General features: G+C 57.6%; 1 protein-coding gene across 3 annotated transcripts; it reads right to left on the minus strand.

Moving 5' to 3' along the window:
* Window positions 1-1,403: 1,403 nt before the first annotated feature.
* On the minus strand, window positions 1,404-13,371 carry CHRM1 (cholinergic receptor muscarinic 1). 3 transcript variants are annotated; one of them, XM_036861007.1, is made up of 3 exons: window positions 12,796-13,371; window positions 12,262-12,354; window positions 1,404-3,912 (listed from the first exon to the last, which is right to left on the minus strand). In XM_036861007.1, the coding sequence occupies exon 3, from the start codon at window positions 3,833-3,835 to the stop codon at window positions 2,453-2,455; it is 1,383 nt and encodes a 460-aa protein (XP_036716902.1). In that variant the 5' UTR covers window positions 3,836-3,912; window positions 12,262-12,354; window positions 12,796-13,371; the 3' UTR covers window positions 1,404-2,452. The 3 variants fall into 3 exon arrangements, with proteins under 3 accessions (XP_036716902.1, XP_036716904.1, XP_036716903.1); XM_036861009.1 differs by lacking the exon at window positions 12,262-12,354 and having other exon boundaries at window positions 1,506-3,912; XM_036861008.1 differs by lacking the exons at window positions 12,262-12,354; window positions 12,796-13,371 and adding an exon at window positions 4,366-4,488 and having other exon boundaries at window positions 1,506-3,912.
* Between the last annotated feature and the right edge of the window lie 5,302 nt (window positions 13,372-18,673).

Consider the following 18,673-nt stretch of genomic DNA (forward strand, 5'->3'; position numbering starts at 1 on the left):
TCCTCAGTCTCCCCTGCAACCCCTCACCCGCGTCCCAGGACCAATGCCTTCAACACAGGGCAGGGCATTGAACACAAAAGGGGACTCAGGGTTCAGCGGTGGCCAGGGAGGGACCCTCTCAAGGTCTTGATCTGACAGCCCAGGAAGCTGTGCTGTGGGACAGGGGGATGGGCTTTGTATCCTACAGTCATTCTCCACAGTGCTGTGCACCTGGCAGCCCTGGGCTGGGCTGTCCCGTCCACCTCTTGAGTGGATTGCCCCTGCCCATAGCTTCGGAAGCTTCCTCTTCAAAGGGTTCTGGGAGTCCTGACAGCTGTGTGTGGGGTGAATCTTCACTCTCTCTCTCTGTAAGGGTTTAGCCCCACCTGGGACCTCATTCCTCTAGGCCAGCATTTCTCAAACTTTAGCCTGCATCACAATCACCTGGACGGCTTGCTGAAACAGATGGCTCGGATCCACCCCTAGAGTTTCTGATTCAGTAAATCTGGGGTGACCCTGAGAACTTATACATCTAATTAAGTTCCCAGGTGATACTGATGCTACCGGACAGGAGCGCTGTGCACTGAAGGATTAACTCAGCAGGTCTGGGTTGTCCAGACGCCGCACATTCCAAAGAAAGGTTTGGCGCTTGCCTGGTTCCTGGGAGACAGCCCCTAAACCCTTGGAATATCTTGCCTGATAAGAGTGTCTTTGCTTATCTGGGGGCCATGAGCCTCTCGGTATCAGTTTAGCCTCTGGAGGGGCTGGAGACTAAGTAAGGTCAGCTATGTGAGTGGTCAGGAGCCTCCATTAAACACTGGACACCAAGACTTGGCTCAGCTTTGCTGGTTGGCAATACTTCATGCAGCTGGAAACTGTGTTTCCTGGTTGGTGACTCATTGTTGCTGGGAGAATTAAGTGCTGTCTCCATAACTCCACTGGGAGAGGACAGTAGAAGCTCGCAGCTGCTCTCTCCTGGACTCTGCCTGTGCACCTTCATCCTTCGCTGACTCTAATTTGCATCTTTCACTGTAGTAAAATATAACCACTCAGCAACTTTGCTTCCGGGAGACGGCTCTGCCCACTACAGCCCTACTCACCTGAGCCGGGGACCCTAGGTGCTGGGCCCACAGGTTTCAATAGATCCAGCCACTCTGTGCTGCCCCTCCTGAGACCACTCTCAGGGCAGTGGCCCATTTCTTACGGTGCTTGGACCCTCCCTGCCTCCTCCTGCCCTGGCTTAAGACCGGGTCCTCGAGGGAATTCCCTGGTGGTCCAGTGGTTAGGACTCCTCGCTTCCACTGCAGGGGGCATGAGTTCCATCCCTGCGGGGAACTAAGATCCCTCAAGCTTCGAGATGCGGTCAAATTAAAAAAAAAAAAAAAAAAAAGAGCCAACACAGGGAAGAAGGCCCCTTAGCGCCTGCTGGTTATGTGGCTTTATTCACAGACTCAGCACTTGCTGAGGTCAGGAGGAAAGAACATTTGGGGCCAGGCTGGGCCTGGAGATAAGGGTGGCTGGGAGGCCATGCATGGGTCGGATTGGGGAGCTCACAGGAGAGAACCTGTTGGCTGGGCCAGGCCGGTTGGGATGGGGCCGGAGGCAGGCAGCATGCGGGAGGCCTGGCTAGATCTGATGGAACAGATCTATCCAGGTGGCGTCTGTGAGCCAGGGAGGGCGGGACTGAGGGTTTCTCTGGGGCAGGGGGTATAGGTGTGGGGCTGGACAGCAGGCACCCCTGCCCCTCACTCCCAGGGAAACGACATAGTGGGACAGTGGGGACACCTGGCGCCTGGTCCTGCTGCTGCCTCGGGACTTGGATGGGGTGACTAACCATGCTGGTCCCCTCTGGTGTCATTGTCCTGCTGATGCTTGGACATTTGCCTTGGGGGTGACCCACCTAGGGACACTCTGGGGACATGTGTAGGGAGGCTGGATAATCCCAGAGAGTGTGCCTAGGGCCCAGCAGAGTGGGCTGTGCCTGGGGAGGGAGGGGGTCCCCGGGGAGGGCGGGGGATGCTCCCTTTGGGCCCAGCTTCTGACTCAGTGGTTGGTGTCAGTTCCCTGCTGGCAGGGGGTGCCGCCTCCCACTCAATCCAGGCCAGCCCCTGGGCCAAGGATGACTGCACGGTTAAACCTCCTTTCTCCTGGCCCGCACTGCTGGCCCAGGACAGACTTCTTGTCTAAACACAAACAAGGAAGCCAAAGCCCGGATCCTCCTCCTGGGCCTTCTTCCTGGTGAACAGCCCATTCCCACCCCGCAGGGAACAGAAACACCAGTTCCCCGGGTGCCCCTCCCTGCCTGGGAACAGCAAAATTTGGAAAGTTGGCAGGGTCTCCCTGGGCTGTGCAGGAAGGTGACCTAGGGGCCTGGGAAGGCCGGTGGGGCCTGAGCAGGGCCCTGGGTCTGAGGTCACAGCGCCTGCCCGCTTTCCACCGGGGCCTGAGGTGGAGGGACGCAGGCGAGGGGCCATCAGCATTGGCGGGAGGGGGTGCGGTGCACAGAGCCGGGGCGCTTGGGGATCTTGCGCCAGCGACGCTTGTCCCAGCGGCAGAGCAGCAGCAGGCGGAAGGTGTCCCGGAAGGCTTTGTTGCAGAGCGCATAGCACATGGGGTTGATGGTGCTGTTGACGTAGCACAGCCAGTAGCCCAGCTCCCACAGGGTCTCGGGAACACAGTCCTTGCAGAAAGTGGACACCAGCACCATGATGTTGTACGGTGTCCAGGTGAGGATGAAGGCCAGCAGGATGGCGCTCAGGGTCCGAGCCGCCTTCTTCTCCTTGACCAGCGAGAAGGTCTTCCGCTTGGCCAGCTGCTCCTTCCCGCGGGGCTTCTGGCCCTTGCCCGCTCGCTCACGCCCCTTCCGGGTCGGCCTCTTGACCGTATTCGGGGAGCTCCGGGGCGGCTGCTTGGCGGGGGCCTGCGCCTCGGGGTCCACCATGGGCATCTTGATCACCACCTCGGAGCCGGGCTCCTCACCCTCCGAGGACGTGAGGGACTCCATGGAGCCCTCGTCCTCCTCCTCCTCCTCCTTCCAGCTGTAGGCCTGGAGTAGCCGGGGCGCTCGGCAGCAGCGGCAGCAGCGCCCTGGAGGGGTGTCCGGGGAGCCCTCAGCCCCTGGCTGGGACCTCTCTGAGCTGCTGCTGCTGCCTCCCCCCTTCCCCGGCGTCTCGGAGCCCTGCAGGGCCGCCAGCTCCCGGGCCCGGTTCTCTGTCTCCCGGTAGATGCGCCAGTAGAGCGTGCACATGACCGTGACAGGGAGGTAGAAGGCAGCCATGGCTGTGCCAAAGGTGATGATGGGCTGGGAGAGGAACTGGATGTAGCACTGCCCGGCCAGCACCGTCCGCTCCCCTACCAGGTACTGCCAGAAGAGGATGGCTGGGGCCCAGAGGACGAAAGAAACCAGCCAGGCCAGGCCGATCATCAGGGCCGCCCGGCGGGGTGTGCGCTTGGCGCGGTAGCTCAGGGGCCGGGTCACGGAGAAGTAGCGGTCAAAGCTGATGAGCAGCAGGTTCATGACCGAGGCGTTGCTGGCCACGTAGTCCAGGGCCAGCCAGAGGTCGCAGGCCAGCGTGCCCAGAGCCCAGTGGCCCATGAGCAGATACGTGGTGTAGAGGTTCATGGAGAAGGTGCCAATGATGAGGTCGGCACAGGCCAGGCTCAGCAGGAAGTAGTTGTTGACCGTCTTGAGCTCCGTGTTGACCTTGAAGGAGATGAGTACCAGCAGGTTGCCCGTCACCGTGGCCAGTGACAGGAGGCCCGTGGTGATCCCAATGAAGGCCACTTGCCAGGGACCCTTTCCCGGTGCCAGGACGGTGATGTTGGGGCTGACGGCGGGTGGGGCTGAGGTATTCATGGTGGCTGGGTGGGGTCGATGGGGGGCAGCCCCTTCCTCTAGTCACAGTACAGGCCTTCCTTGGGGGCGGTCATCGCCTGAAAAGAGAGGACACGGGCTTGGGTTGGGCTGCTGGACGTCTCCCAGAGTCCAGAGTGGGAGGTGCTGGGAGCAAAGCCTCTGCCCTCTCAGAGCTGCAGGCCAGACAGCGTCACACCCCCCTTACTGGTGCCCACAGCCCGTCACTTATAATGCACTTTCCCAGGCTTTAATGGATTTACCAGCAGCACGGCGCGGGGGGCGGGGATGGCTTTGGAATCCAGAGATCTGAGCCCTCATTCCCACTTCACCATTCAGACCCTGAGCCTCAATTTTCTCATCGGGAAATTGCTACTAATGCTTGTCTTGCTGATGTGGCAGGAGTGGGGGAGACTCGCTTTGTATACGGGACTGCCAAATTTTCAAAGCATTTCACTCAATTTTATTAAAGCTCTCATTTACTGAGTAGTTACTACATGCCAGACACAGTGCTAAGCACTTAACTGAATTACCTAATTTAATTGTTGAACATTTGTAGGAGGAAGGTCTCTCATGGACCCCATTTCACTGAGGCAACCATGGCTCCGAGCAGCTCCAAGACCTGGCCGTGGCGACTCAGGTGGTGAGTGTGATCAGAGCCCACTTCCCTCGCTCACTCTCGGAGCACGTGAAGATCCGGTGGGATTCTTCCATCAAATAAGGAGAGATGGGAAGGCAGGGGAGGGCTCCAGAGAAGACAGGGGAAAGAGATGGGAGCAGAGGGGTGCTGTGTGTGTGCGCCTGCGTGTGTGTGCTTGTGCGCGGTTTGGGGCTGGATCGGACCCTCTGTGAGGGCAGCAGGGGACGTTGTGCTGGGCCCGGACACTTGCCAGTGGCTGACAATCCGGAGTAAAAGCAGGCAGCAGGGGCGAGGGCCTCAGCTCCCAGATAAGCGGGGGCCTGGCCCCAGACGAGGCATGGGAGGACTCCTCCACCTCCCCACTCGGCTCCTGGGCCCCAGCTGAGTGGAGGGCAGCAAGGGGAACCAGAAGATGCCCCAGACTTTTCCTGAAGCTGGAGTCCAGCTCAGGCACTAAGGGTGGGAAGAGAGAAAAGCCACAGCTCTTAGTGACTACTGGCCGGGCAGAGGCCTCCACCGCTCAGCCATGGCCTTGCTGCTGTATGTTTTGGCTGCTTCCTTCCTGTTCTGGGCTTCAGGCATCCTTCTGTTTGTTGAAGAGATTGGGGTCTCCTCCTACCTGCAGCTGTGGCTTCAGGGGCTGTATTGTTGGAAAAATTCCAAAAGAGAGACGTTGGGCAGGGACCCAGCAAACCCTGGTGTTTCTTGGGACCTGGTCTGTGACCCAGAGACTAGAGTCTGTGAGGGGGTCGCTGTATGATGGATGCCTCAGTGGTGTGTGACCTGGGGTGTACTGTCAGTGCGTGTGACAGCGACTCTCAGCATGAGTTCGGAGTGTGACAGAACAAGCAAGAAAAGCCGTGGCTGTCAGTGCTTGTGCGTCTGGGACAATTTGCACGTGAGGGGGCACAGGTGACATCCCGGTTGAAGGACCCAGACTCTGGAGTCAGACTGTCCGCATTTGAATCCACGCTACACCACGTACTGGGTGTATGGTCTCCGCTAGCGATGTAACTGCTGTGTGCCTCGGTTTCTTCAACTGACAAACGGGGATAATGTTAGTCCCTAGCTAATACATCGAGGAATTATTGCGAGGCTTAAAGAGTCAATAGATATAAAGTACTTAGAACAGCCCTGGTCCATGGTAAACACTAAGTTCCCATTGACTCTTAGCACGGGTAGTAACGAGGGCTCCCTCCTGCCTAGCAGTGTCTGCTTCTTTGATTAAAAATTTCTAGGGCTTCCCTGGTGGCGCAGTGGTTGAGAATCTGCCTGCCAATGCAGGGGACGCGGGTTCGAGCCCTGGTCTGGGAAGATCCCACATGCCGCGGAGTGACTGGGCCCGTGAGCCACAATTACTGAGCCTGTGCACCTGGAGCCTGTGCTCCGCAACAAGAGAGGCCACGATAGTGAGAGGCCCGTGCACCGCGATGAAGAGTGGCCCCCGCTTGCCGCAACTAGAGAAAGCCCTCGCACAGAAACGAAGACCCAACACAGCCAAAAATAAATAAGTAAATAAATTTAAAAAAAAAAAAAAAAAAAAAAGCACTGGATGCTCTCTTTAAAAAAAAAAAAAAAGGCCTTCCCTGGTGGCGCAGTGGTTATGAGTCCGCCTGCCAACGCAGGGGACATGGGTTCGAGCCTTGGTCCGGGAGGATCCCACATGCCGCGGAGCAACTGGGCCCGTGCGCCACAACTACTGAGACTGAGCTCTAGAGCCCGCGAGCCACAACTACTGAGCCCGCACTCCACAACTACTGAAGTCCACGTGCCTAGAGCCCATGCTCCACAACAAGAGAAGCCACCGCAATGAGAAGCCTGTGCACTGCAACAAAGAGTGGCCCCCGCTCACCGCAACTAGAGAAAGCCCGCGTGCAGCAATGAAGACCCAACACAGCCAAAAAAAAAAAAAAATTTCTAATACTATGGGGAATTCCCTGGCGGTCCAGTGGTTAGGGCTCTGAACTTCCACTGCAGGGGGCATAGGTTCGATCTCCGGTCGGGGAACTAAGATCCCACATGCCGAGTGGCACGGCCAAAAGAAAAAAAAAATTCTAATACTGGGACAACAGTAACTAATAATAACGGTCATTGCTGTTATTTAGCGTCCCTGAGGGCCAGTCGCTGCTCAGAGTACTTATGTGCCCTATCTCACTTAACCTTAATGGGGAACCTATGACCTAGGGGTTGTTTTTCTCTCCATCTTACAGATGAAGAAACTGAGGCTGAGAAAAGCACGAGAATATGCACGAGATCACACAGCTAAGGTAGGAACCAGGATTGGAGCCCAAGCAGTATGTTCCAATGAAACTTTATTTATAAAAACTGATGGTCGGCCTGGGGGCCATAGTTTGCCAATCTGAACTAAGAAATATTACATTAAAATATGATTTATCTTGCTTACTGAGTTTTGTTGCATCCTCCTCTCTTAACCAAAGTTAGGCGTTGGGCGGGAGGCTGAGATCAGACTGCGGGTGCTGGGGCTTTTCCCCGTGAGGCCGCTGGTGGAAACCACCCTTGACAAGGTGACCCTGAACAACTCTTGTCCCTTTGATCTTCTGGACTCAGTGCTGTTTGTGCCCATTGCAGAAATCGAGCAACTGAGGCCCAGAGAAAAAAGGGAAGAAGGCGTTGTGTAGCCCAAGGTCTCCCGACTCCTAGACTGGGTGCTGCCTCACCCCCCCAACCCCTGGGTGCCCTGGAGCAGCTCTGTAGCCCCCAGCGGCTCCCTGGGTCAAGATGTGCAAAGGCTGGGTCAGAAGAGGAGCTTTAGGGTGTGTGAGGCTATACCCTCCACAGCTGTAGGGGCCTCCCGTCTGTCTGGGCACGTTGCGGCCAAGCGTTCTGCCATTGTACTTGGTCCTTACGCCACAGCAGGGCTAGGACTAGGGCGGGGGGAGTGAGGCACTTGCCTTGGGTGCAAAATTTAAGGAGATGCCCCAAACTCAGTCAATCAAGAAAATAACATTTTAATGCAATATTTAAAGAATAGAAATCAATGCAAAACATCCATCATGAACACAATTTTAAACCAAGACAGGATCCAGCCCCGCACTTGCACAAACACCCCTATCACCCATGCCTCGCACTAATCCTGGCCCTGGTTCTGACAAAACTTGATTTACAAAAGCAGACTGCCTGTGCGCTGTAGTTTGCTATTTGATTTTTAAAAATATTACATTAGGTCTTCCCTGGTGGCGCAGTGGTTGAGAATCTGCCTGCTAATGCAGGGGACGTGGGTTCGAGCCCTGGTCTGGGAGGATCCCACATGCCGCGGAGCAACTAGGCCCATGAGCCACAACTACTGAGCCTGCGCATCTGGAGCCTGTGCTTCGCAACAAGAGAGGCCACGATAGTGAGAGGCCTGCGCACCGCGATGAAGAGTGGCCCCCGCTTGCCGCAACTAGGGGAAGCCCTCGCACAGAAACGAAGACCCAACACAGCCAAATAAATAAATAAATAAATAAATAATAATTAAAGGTGCTACTAAAAAAAAAATATTACATTACAATGTTATTTATCTTGACTAGTGAGGTATTTTTGTGAGCCCCCCACCTTGAAATTTTGCTCCAAGGCGAGTACCTCACTTGCCTCACCCTAATTCCTGCGTTGCGGACCACAGCCCTAGGTTTGAATCTCCAAGCTGTCCCTTCCTAGCTGTGTGATCATCGGCAACGACTTAACCTTTCCTTCCCTGCAGCCCTGCATCCCTGAGCTGATGGGGATAATAGTATCCAAAGTGCCTGGCACTGAAATGACACTCAGTCAAAGGCCTCTGTTATTATTCCCATCTCCTCATTCCGACCCACTGCTCAGCGAACCCTCACCTGCCCCTTCCCCTCCAGACCCCAGGCACAGCCCCTCTCTGGTCCCCAGACTGCTCATTTGTACAGTGGAGGAGTTGGACCGGGCTGACATCTGGGGAGATTTTACAGGCTCCTGAAACCAAGATCTCAAGATGGCTCGAGAGCACCAAGACCTCAAAATAGCTTGAAAAATAGCCAAGAATACCCTCATCTGTGAAATGGAACCATGTCCCAGAGGTGAGGCTGCAGAGGCTGAAGGCTCACTTAGCTTCTCTCAGCCCGGGACCTGCAGGCTCCAATGCCTGCACTCTTTCCGCTTGGTGGACCCTCTCTGCCCCACCTATGGGCTCCCATCGGGGACAGCTCGGGGAAGGAGAAGGGCAGAAGTTCTGGGGAACTGGACCCTGGTTCTTGCCACCTCCTGGACCTTCGGAGCCCCTGGGATTCAGCCCAAGAACAGGGCTGTCAATGACTCTGCCCTTCCTCCACCATCAGAAGTGGGGTTCCTCCCCCTAACCCCTCTTGGACAGTAATTTGCTCCAGAGAAGGTTCCTGCTCTGGTCCTTGCTGTGTGACCTTGGGCGAGTCTCCTTAACTCCTTATTGGGGGCAATCCTCTGCCTCTTCAAGGCTACTGAAGGGTCAGCGAGTTGATGGCTGAGAAGGAACATGGCTTCCAGTGATTGTGGCTGATTCCCCTGCGGGGACGAGCTCTGGGCTGAAAGTCAGGGTGCCAGGGTTCAGCCGCAGCTCCAGAATTTCTACGAAGGAGGGGCTTAGGGTTAGCCGTCTGGTTGAAAGGGGGGCTGGAAGCTGTATTTGCATAGCATATTCTGTGAAAACATCCATGGGGTTGGGGGAGTTGGTAAATGAGGATTGCAGGGCCTGGGGGGGAGACTCCTCAAGGAAGTCCTTGCACTGCCTCTGCTTCAAGCCCCGTCTCTGCTCTTGTCTTGCTGTGTGACCTTGGGCAAATGACTGTCCCGACCTGGTCACCCTCCTGTAGGATGAGTGTTTGTATGTGAGGGTGTGTGCATTGCTGAGTGAGAATAAGAAATGATAAGGGTGAGTCTTTGTGAGGATGGGTTGGGACTCATCCTCTGAGTGTGTCTGGGGTACAGGAAGGTGGAAAGGAAGCAGGAGGTGCTTTTCTGCCCAGGGCTGTGGCTTCCTGATGAAGGTTGTTGGGAGCTTTTAATAATATTATTAATATTATCACAGCAACTAATATTTACAGACTGCTTACTATAACCAGACATGGCTCTAAGCATTACATACATGATTTAATTGACCTGTTACAAACCCTTGGGAAGTAGGTTCTATTATCTTCAACTTGCAAAAGGGGCAATGAGGCTTTCAGATCTTAAGGACCTGAGAGCTCATCAGTGATGCAGTCAGGATTTGGACCCAGGTAGTCTGCCTCTGGGGCTAACCTCTTGGGTCCCTACTCTAAACTGCTGTGGGGATTGGGGGGTGCTCAATGGCCTCCTTGCCCACTTTGACCAGCTAGATTGGCCAAACCCTAGTGTTTGAATCAGCCAATAGGGAGGAATCAGTCCTTCCTTTAGAATCTGGCCTGTGTGTGTGTATGTGTGTGACAGTGTCTGTCATCTCTCTGGGTGATGTATGATCACAGTGCTATGGGAAGGGGGTGGTCCAGCTGTAGCTCTTTGCTTGGCACACATCAGTGGCTCAGTAAATATCTGTGGAATAAACCCATGAATGTGTACACGGAATCCTCCTGATTGACTTCAGGACTTCGGGCATGAGGATGGGCCTGCGGTGGCGGGGGTGAGGGGATGGCAGTTTGAACTGGCTCCAGAGTGTGGTCTCTGCTCTGTCCAGTTCCTGTATCCCTGCACCTGCCAGGTCCCTGTCCCCTCGGTGAGGCCCTACCTGGCTTGAGAGCAAAATACCCAAGAACATCCTTATCTGTAAAATGGACCAAGGAAACCCTGCCTCACCTGCTGCAGGGAAGTCGAGTGAGGTAACAGGACAGGCGCGGGCGTGGGATGGCGCCTGTCAGTGTTGGGGAGGAAAACATCAGCCTGGGCTCAAAGAGTTAAGGGATGAGGTCAGAGCCTCTAGCAGAGCAGGCCAGATTGTTGACCGCCAGCGTCCTGGACCAATCCCCGGGGGCCGGGCATCTGGTTGGTGAGAGGAAGGGGGAGGGGAGAGATTGCTGGGGAGAGGGATTCCTGAACACTAGGGCTTCCTGAATCTTACCACTGGCCAAGGAGAGCAGAAGGGGAGGCAGAGAATGAGGGGGTGCTGGGCAAGAGATTCAGGAGCGGGGAGTGAAGCCATCTTGTGATTCTGGACGTGGAAGTCGGCAGAACCCTGGCTGGAGAGAACGGACGATATTGGGGAGAAGGAGGTACGAGGTGAGGGCTGTGGGGCTGGGCACCTGGGACCTCACAAGTGCATCGAGGGCGCTCCTCTGTCCAGGCCTCCTGACCCGTCCCTTCTGCTGGGGCCTTAACCCAGAAGCCAGCTTGTCAGAGGTGGCTCTCTCCCCCGGGGTTAATTTTTCTCTGAAGGTAGCACCATTAAAGGTGCATAAAACTTCCACCTCTGATGTCTGGCCTTGGAAAGGAAGGGGTGAACTGATAGAATTTATCACCTTTTCAGGCTCAACAGTCACCACTGGGAGTGCCAACTAGCCCTGCGGAGGGCAGCAACCATCAGTTAAATTTTCATAAATGCGGGGCTGAACCGGAAGAGGAGCGTCAGCCTTAGAATCAGTGCCACATACTCTCACTGTTGATGGACCTTAACCAGTTGCCCAACTTTAGCCAGACCATGTCAGAGCCTGGCAGTTAGCAGGCTGGGCCCTAGACCTCACTTTGCCAGGTGGCATCAGAAGTGCCCTGCCCCTCGTCTACACTCCGCATGCCCCCTGCTCATCACTCCTTGCGCTCCCCTCCCCATTTCCTTTCTTGTCTCTCCCTCCCTCCCTCCCTCCTCCATCTTTCTAGGCATCACCATGGCATCACAGCAGAACGGAAACCTAGGGAGATATTCACCCACCTCTCCCCCGCCCGCCCAGGAGCCCAAGCTCCCGTTCACAGAGCTCGCTGCTTCCCCCACCCTGTCATCCTGCTCAGGGAGGTAGGAGTTCAGCGCTGTGCTGAGGGTGAGGAGAATGGGGTCCAAGCCCCAGCTGCACCCCTAAATATCCCTCCTGTGACCATGAGCATGTCCCTTCCCCTTCCTCAGCCTCAGTCTCTCCATCTGTACAATGGGGAGGTTCCTTTTTAGTCTGACATGACCTCTACCTACTCCCTTCTTGACACTCTGACTCCTCTTTGCACTTGGGAATCTAATTCTCAGACCTCCAGGCCCCAGCCGAAGAGCCAAGAGTCACACCTTCTGCAGCCCCATTTCGTCATTTCCTCCCCTGCCTTCTGTAATGCACTGGCGATCACAGCTTGCCTAGTGGCTGAGGTCAAGGGGCAGAGAACTAACTCGTACCTGACAGCTCAGTGAGCAGCTGATTTCTCAGGGGCAGGAGACTGTCCGGCTGCTTCCGGCCAGTTGGGCAGGAGGCCCTGGGTCAGTCCGCAGGTATGTTTTGTGGGAAGCAGTGAACCCCTGTCCACTGGCACTGATAACCCCCAAGCAGCATTTGTCTGAGCGACCCAATGAATGCCGCCCAACCCCTCCCCAGCTGCCAGCTCAGGAGCTGGCACTCTGCAAGAATCAGAGCTCCTGACCTCCAGCCCATCCCCACGTTGTGCTCTGGGGGTCCTAGGATGGGTACCTGGCGTGGGTGCCCATTAGTAACTATGCATTACCTGGACTTAGGGTTGAGACCTGCCCTGCGGGAGCCCAAGGTGCTGTGGACACAGGGAGGGCCCTCTGGGTGGCTGCACACATCGGGACCACGTCCCCTGGCTGGCATGGCCACCCATGTGCCCATATCCCCCAAGAGCCCGGGAGCTCTTGACCTGGTCTCCTGCTGGCTTCTGGCCCGGCACCCACCTTGGTATCCTGCTCGTCCATCGGGCCAGTAGCCTGGTTCAGTCCATCTTGGAGGGGTTGAAGGTGGATGGGGGTGGTGGGATTCAGGGTTCCCTGAGGGAGGAGAGGAGGAGGTACTGGGACTGGCACCCCTGTTTTTGGGGGGGTCAACCTCCCACAGCATCCTGGTGGCAAGGGCTACCCCCTGGCCCCCTGCCCTCCTCACTCTGTCCCTGGGATTTGGAGACTCTGCCTGCTGTGTGGCAACCTAATCCCTTCTGGGCTCCAGGTCCAGTTTCCTAAGGGGGTTTCCATCTCCTTTCCCAGCTGAATCCCAGAAAAACATTAGGTGTATCCACTCGAAGCCAGGAGATGGGGTACTTGGAGCAGCCAGTGTCCAAAGCTACAGAGCCCCCTGGGCCTCTAGACCCCTCCCTGGCCCCCTCCTCTGTCTGGGGTCCATCCCCATTTCCTTCTGGTTCTGGTCCCTGCCTTGCTCAAGGACCCTGCTTCTCCTGCCCCCACCTCGGTGGAGCCCCTCCCAAATGTACTCACCATGGGGCTGGAGAGAAGTCTGAAGGTTCCTCAGCTCCACTGCCTGTCCGGGGGCCGACGGTGTCTCCAGGGACCCAAACACCTGGCTCCTGGGGGGAGCTGCGCCCTGTGCTGGCAGCCGGAGAGGCACAGCTAGTGATTGGCATGTCCCACCCCCTGGCACGCCAGCCTGGGGTGGGGGGGAGGGAGGAAGAGAAAGAGAGGGAGGGAGAAAAGAGAGGAAAGGAAGGGAGGGGGAGCTGGAGGGAAGCCTCAGGCAGTGTCCGGGGTTGGACTGGGTCCTGGAGCGTGGCCCCCTTCTCTACTAGGGCACCAAATTCGAGTCCTGAGAGGGAGGGTGTAGGACATGAGGAAGATGAGCCCAGGAAGGCTGAAAGTCCAGAACGGGAGAGAAGGCAGATACAGGGAGACAAACACCCACACCCAATGCACACAGACTCGGCGACACACAGACACCCTCACAAAGGCACACTGTTTCCGGGGCTCCTTCCCCCACCCAACCTTAGAGACCCCAGGCAGCGTGCACCATGCCCCGCCATACACACCCCGGCATTCACATGCCTGTTTCCCTCCACATATGCCCTGCCCCCTGCACATGCCCACGCGCCCACCCACCCAGCCCCACACCCTGCTCTTCCTCCCTGCTGCGAAGGAGCTAGATTCCTTCTGTTTGGAAATGACACATTGGGCCTCACGTGAGAGGCTCCAACTTGGAACAGACCCAGAGGGCTGGCTCACCCGCCCCGCCCGGGGCTGAACGGCTGAGCCCGCGTACTGGGCGGTGCGCTGTTTTCTGTCCCTGCCACACAGCTGGGTGTGAGGGCACACGGGTGTCGGGTTTGCGGGGACAAGTGGGGGGCCGTATGCCTGCTCCACACGTTGCTGAGTGCCCCGCACATGTGTGTCCCTGAGTCGCATGTCAGCATGCAGCCGGTGTAAATGCAGGTGTCGCCCTGTGGGTCTGGAGCCAGGACGTGTGTGTGTCTGTATTCGGTGTGTGTCTGAGTGTTGCCCAACTGTGGAACTTGCTAATTTTGACAAGGGAGGCAGCCTCTACCACCCTGCCTGTTCCACCCCCAGCTTCCACTTGGAAGACAGACAGACAGGCAGACAGACAGCTCTCCTCCCAGCTTGTCAAACTCTGTCTCCCTGACTCCCACTCGGGGCTCACAGGTGTGCACCTGGGAAGTGATAAGCCTGCCCTTCCTCTCCACATCCCTTAGCGCAACGGCTTGGCCGGCACCCCTCTCCCCCAGGCCGGTTTGGATTTCTGTGCTGAGTTTCCTCAGAGATAGAACCCCTGGGGGCCTTTAGCCATAGAGACCTGGGTCCTGCCCCACCCTCACCTGGCCCTTGAGACCTCCTGGGGAGCTGACCGTGGAGCAGACATGGGGAGGCTGCCGCTGGGCTGCCGGGCCTTTGCTTCACTGGGCCATGCTGAAGCCCTGGGACGGAGGGTAGGAAGGACCAAGATCAACTGTTATCCCCACTATGTAGACGAGAAAACCGAAGAGCAGAGGCGTGTTGAAAACGTGGTTGGCAAGTGTCTGCACTCAGGTCCCTGGCTCTGAGCCCACGGCTCTGGAGTGGGTCAGGCGGTTGGGACCTGCCCCACCACTTGCCCCCTGCCCTTTCCCCCACCCAGCACCCCCTCTCAATCCTGATGCCTGAGGGTAACCTGGGGCTTCCTCAGGCTGGAGCCCAGTTGCCAAGGGAGTCCGGTGGAGCAGAAACTGGAGTCCCTGGGGCGTGGCCAGCGGCCATCATGCCAGTGGTGGGCACACGTGGCAGGTACATGTGGGGGCATCTCTGCTTCTCGAAGCCAGCTGAGGCTAGAGCAAGCGCCCAGTACCCCTCCCTTCTGAAGTCCAGGAGACGCTGCCGCTTAGAGAGGAATCTGAGCAACCCCCTCCCACCCCGGAGTCAGCTGGCGGGTCAGGGGTGGGTCAGAGCTCGCCCAGTCCCTCCCCGCGGGCGCGGACTCCCGCTGCCCCTGCTGGGTTGTGCTCGGTTTGCGGCTGCGGCTTGCGCGCGCGGTGGGGCTGCGTGTACTTGTGCGCGTACACGTGGCTGAGTGTGTGGGTGTTAGGCCTCCACGCTCAACATCCATTTCCGAGTCTGAATCAGGCTCTCTCCTTGCCCCCTCCCCCCAGTCTCCTTGGTCTCCCTTCTCTTCTCCCACCGCCTCTGCACACGTCCCTTTAGAAATAAAAACACTTATTTTGTAGGCGGGAGAAGAGGGTGTCCAGCTTTCCCTTGCCTCCTCCTGAGCGCCCCTCTTGTCCCAAGAGGTTTGTTTGCGCCTTAAGTCCGTGCAGCCGCGGAGGCAGGGGGATGACGCCCCCCGCCCCACCCCCGATTGCATGGCTGTTCTAGGCCCAGGCTTGGCTAGGTCCCCTTACCAGATGGGGAAACTGAGGCAGGAAGGGAGAAGGGAGGTAGGGCCGGGAGAAGCTCTCCCACCCGGCTCTCTCACCGCCCCCGCACCCGCGCCGGATTTAGCCGCAGGGAGGCTGGGAACATTGTCTTTATTTTAAGCCACCGAGTGCGGCACGAACGCGGCTGCTCTCGACAAAGGGCTCGGCTAAGCAGCGGCAGGCGGCGCACGTGGGGGTCCAGCCGCGCCCCCGCGCGCCCCCCAGCCGCCCTCGCGCGGCCCGGCCTGACCCCAGCCAGTTCTCTTTTCTCTCCGGCCGCGTGGGACCCCGGTTGGTACAGGACCCCTGGGCATCGGCTCCTGTCGGCTGCTGTGTTTGGTCGCTGGGCGGAGGGGTCACTCCTCCAGGCCACCGAGGGAACACGGGGTCGCCCCGCGTGGCTGGGCCCCTCTCTCAGCTTCCTCGCGTGGGGGAAGAGAGAAGCTGCCTTGGGTGCGAATCCAGGTTTGCCTCTTCCCAGTGGAACCGCGCAGAGCAAGTTGGTGCCCCTGTCTACGACTGTTTTATCAGTGACGGCACTTAGCACTACTTTCCTGACAGCGCTGTTTGATCGTTAGTTGCAGGTTAAACTTGGCACTGGCGTTTGCTACAAGTGAAAACCATTATCATCGTTATTTATAACTCGTATTGAGCACTTACTACGTGCCAGGCGCTGCTAAGGGCTCTTAATTCATTAACTAGTTTGTTTCTCACAACAGCTCTCTGAGGGAGGTTCTATTATTATTCCCATTTTACAGATGAGTAGATGTATAAGCGGCGCGCATCCCCCGGGGGTTTCGTGTGGGGTGCGGTCAGTGTGCCTGGGGGCATCCTGGGACTGGGGTCGGGGTGGGAGCGTGGAGGCTGCAGTTTCAGGGATGCCAGAAACCTGTGACAGCATTTTTAAAAGGTCGGGGATCCTGTCTGAATGCCGTGCGGGGGTGGGGAAAGGAAGTGAGTGCGCTCGTGCTGCGCGCTCGCAGGCCCTCAGTTTAACCCTCACCCTCGGTTTGGACCCCCTTTAGAACCTCAAACCCAGATAAACTTGCCACTTCTCAGTGCTGCTTCCTCCGTTCTGGGAGAAGGAGGCGGGAGTGGCCTATCCTCCTGGCCCCCACCAGACCTACGAAGCTGAGCTGGTTGGTCCTCAGTGCCCTCTGGAATGGGCCTGGGTTGGTGGTCTCACCCGCGGTGGGAAGTGACCTCCATTCCCACCCCAGGAGGGAGGCAGCCGGTTGTCCTCAGGGCACCCTTCCTTGATCCGCCCCCAGCCCCCATCGCTTTAGGCCCTCAGTCTCGTTACCCCCTCGGTCTCACCTTCCCGACGGCGGGGATTCCGGGAGGGACTAATTCCCAGATTTAAAAGGAGAAACTAAAATCCAGGGCGGGGCTGCGGATAGAGCAGGCCTAGAAAGGGGCTCCCGCAGTCCCTGCTGCCCGAAGGCCGGGACGAAAGTGGCCACAACAAAGGCATCATCTTGGACAGGAAATCGGGGTTTTCCGAGTCTAGTTCCGAAGTTAAGCCTCTTAGAAACAATCTCCCCTTCACCTACCGGGCGCTTCACCTCCCCGGCCTGGCTCTGTGCCGGGAGCCTCCGGGCACGTGGAGAGCCCTCAAGAGCCCGGCTCCACCAGCCCCGAAGCCTCGAGGTCAGCTTCCGAAGAAAGGATGGGTTCGGGCGGCCCGGAGAGGGGCTCCTCGCGCGGCCCGAACCTGCGGGGCGCTGCGCAGTCCTTATGGTGGGTGGGGCTGAGTTAACAGGACGCGCGGGGTCGGACGGTGGTGGTGATTGCTGCGAACCGAGGCAAAGCATCCTGGACGAATCTCTGGATCCCGGCCGGACTGGGCCGCGCGGAGGAACTGTGTTCCCACAGGGTTCCCACAGGCCGCCTGTCCTATGAGGACAGGACCTCGGAGTCCAGGTCACTTGCTGCCACCTAGGAGTTGGACGCACTGTGGACGTGCGGCCCGGAAGGAGGGAAGGCGCACTTTTCCTCGCACTGTGGAGGCCCGTGCTTCTCGCTCAAATCTCTATGGCCAAAAACAACTCGAAAAATCTGATTAACAGAGTCGACTTTGCTACGCTTGGTCAGTGGACATTGGGCACCCATGTTTCCCGCCACATGGTATAGGGGCTCCGGCCCAGCACTAGGACGACATGAGGCTGCTGGAGAGAAATCGTATGGAGCTTTGGGCGGAAACTTCAGGCGGGATCCCGGTCCTGAGGTCCGGATGCCCAAGGCTTCTCCCAAACTCTCTGTAGCTGAGTCCGCGCGCCCAGGGAGTGACCGGGGGAGGCAGACCTATTTCGGGGTCCCCTGCCCCCGACCCAGCTAAATTTGCTTCTTTTCCTGGTAACACCCCTCCCTCCGACTCCCATGGGCGTGTACGCTTTGTCTTCGAGTTCCCCACCGAGGCGGAGACCGAAGCTCGGAGCCCACGAAGGCGAGGAGTGGGACGGAGCCAGGCGAGTGGAGCCTAAGCCGGCTCACTCTCCCACCAACCTCTCGGCGAGAGCCTAGCCCCCGCGCGGGCGCAGCACGTCCGTCGGTGGGCAGGGGGCTGCCTCTCACCCTTCCCGCCTGCCGCATCGCGGACCACCCAGGCTCGGCTCGGGGTCCTCCCCTCCGTGCCGGCTGCCCGGGACGCGCCAGCGGTACCCACCGCGCTCCGCACCTCCCGCCGCGCCCCCTAGCGGCCCGCCCAGCTCCGTGCCCGGGAACGGGGCAGCGAGAGGCCGGGGTGCCAGGGGCTGGCGTGTGCCTGGTGCCGAGCGCCCATTTTCCTTCGCAGGGAGAGGAATGATAGTACATATTCATCCTTCATGGCCTACAGTGCGGGCCTTTCGTTGGCAGGGGTGGGTAAAGGATGGTGCAGACCCAGCTCTAGGAAGAAATAGGAGCTGGCTGTCCTTCCTTGCAGCGCTTGCTACTGGCTACCGCATTCGTAAAGGCTTTCATGAACTTTCTCATTTGATCCTCCTAACAACTCCATGCTACAGGCGCAGTTATGATCTCCACTTGACAGTTAGAAAACTGAGGCCCAGAGAGGTTAGGTTAACACATTCTGCCCTCCTGACTCCTCCAGAGTTTGCAGGTTTTGCAGTCTAACTAGATGAGAACTCTCTAGGCCATTTATAAGGCAGAGGAGGATTGCCGGAACTTGCTAAGCCGGTGTCTCTCCCAGTCATTCATTCTGTCGTCCCATTTATTTAACAAAACACATAGCCCCAACTGTGTGTGGGCACCGTTCTCAGTGTTTTACATGTTTTCACTAATTTAATTTTCATAGCAACCCGAGGAAGTAGGTAGAATTATTATCCCCATTTTATAGACGAGGAAACTGAGGCACTGAGAGGTTCTGTAATCTGTCAAGGTCAAATGGCTAGTAAGTCCCAGAGCTAGGCAGTTGATTCCCAATCACTGCTTTTGCCCCTATCCTAAAGATCCCCCAAATGTCA

The sequence above is a fragment of the Balaenoptera musculus genome, chromosome 8 (genome assembly GCF_009873245.2).
Source record: "Balaenoptera musculus isolate JJ_BM4_2016_0621 chromosome 8, mBalMus1.pri.v3, whole genome shotgun sequence".
NCBI lineage: Eukaryota > Metazoa > Chordata > Mammalia > Artiodactyla > Balaenopteridae > Balaenoptera > Balaenoptera musculus.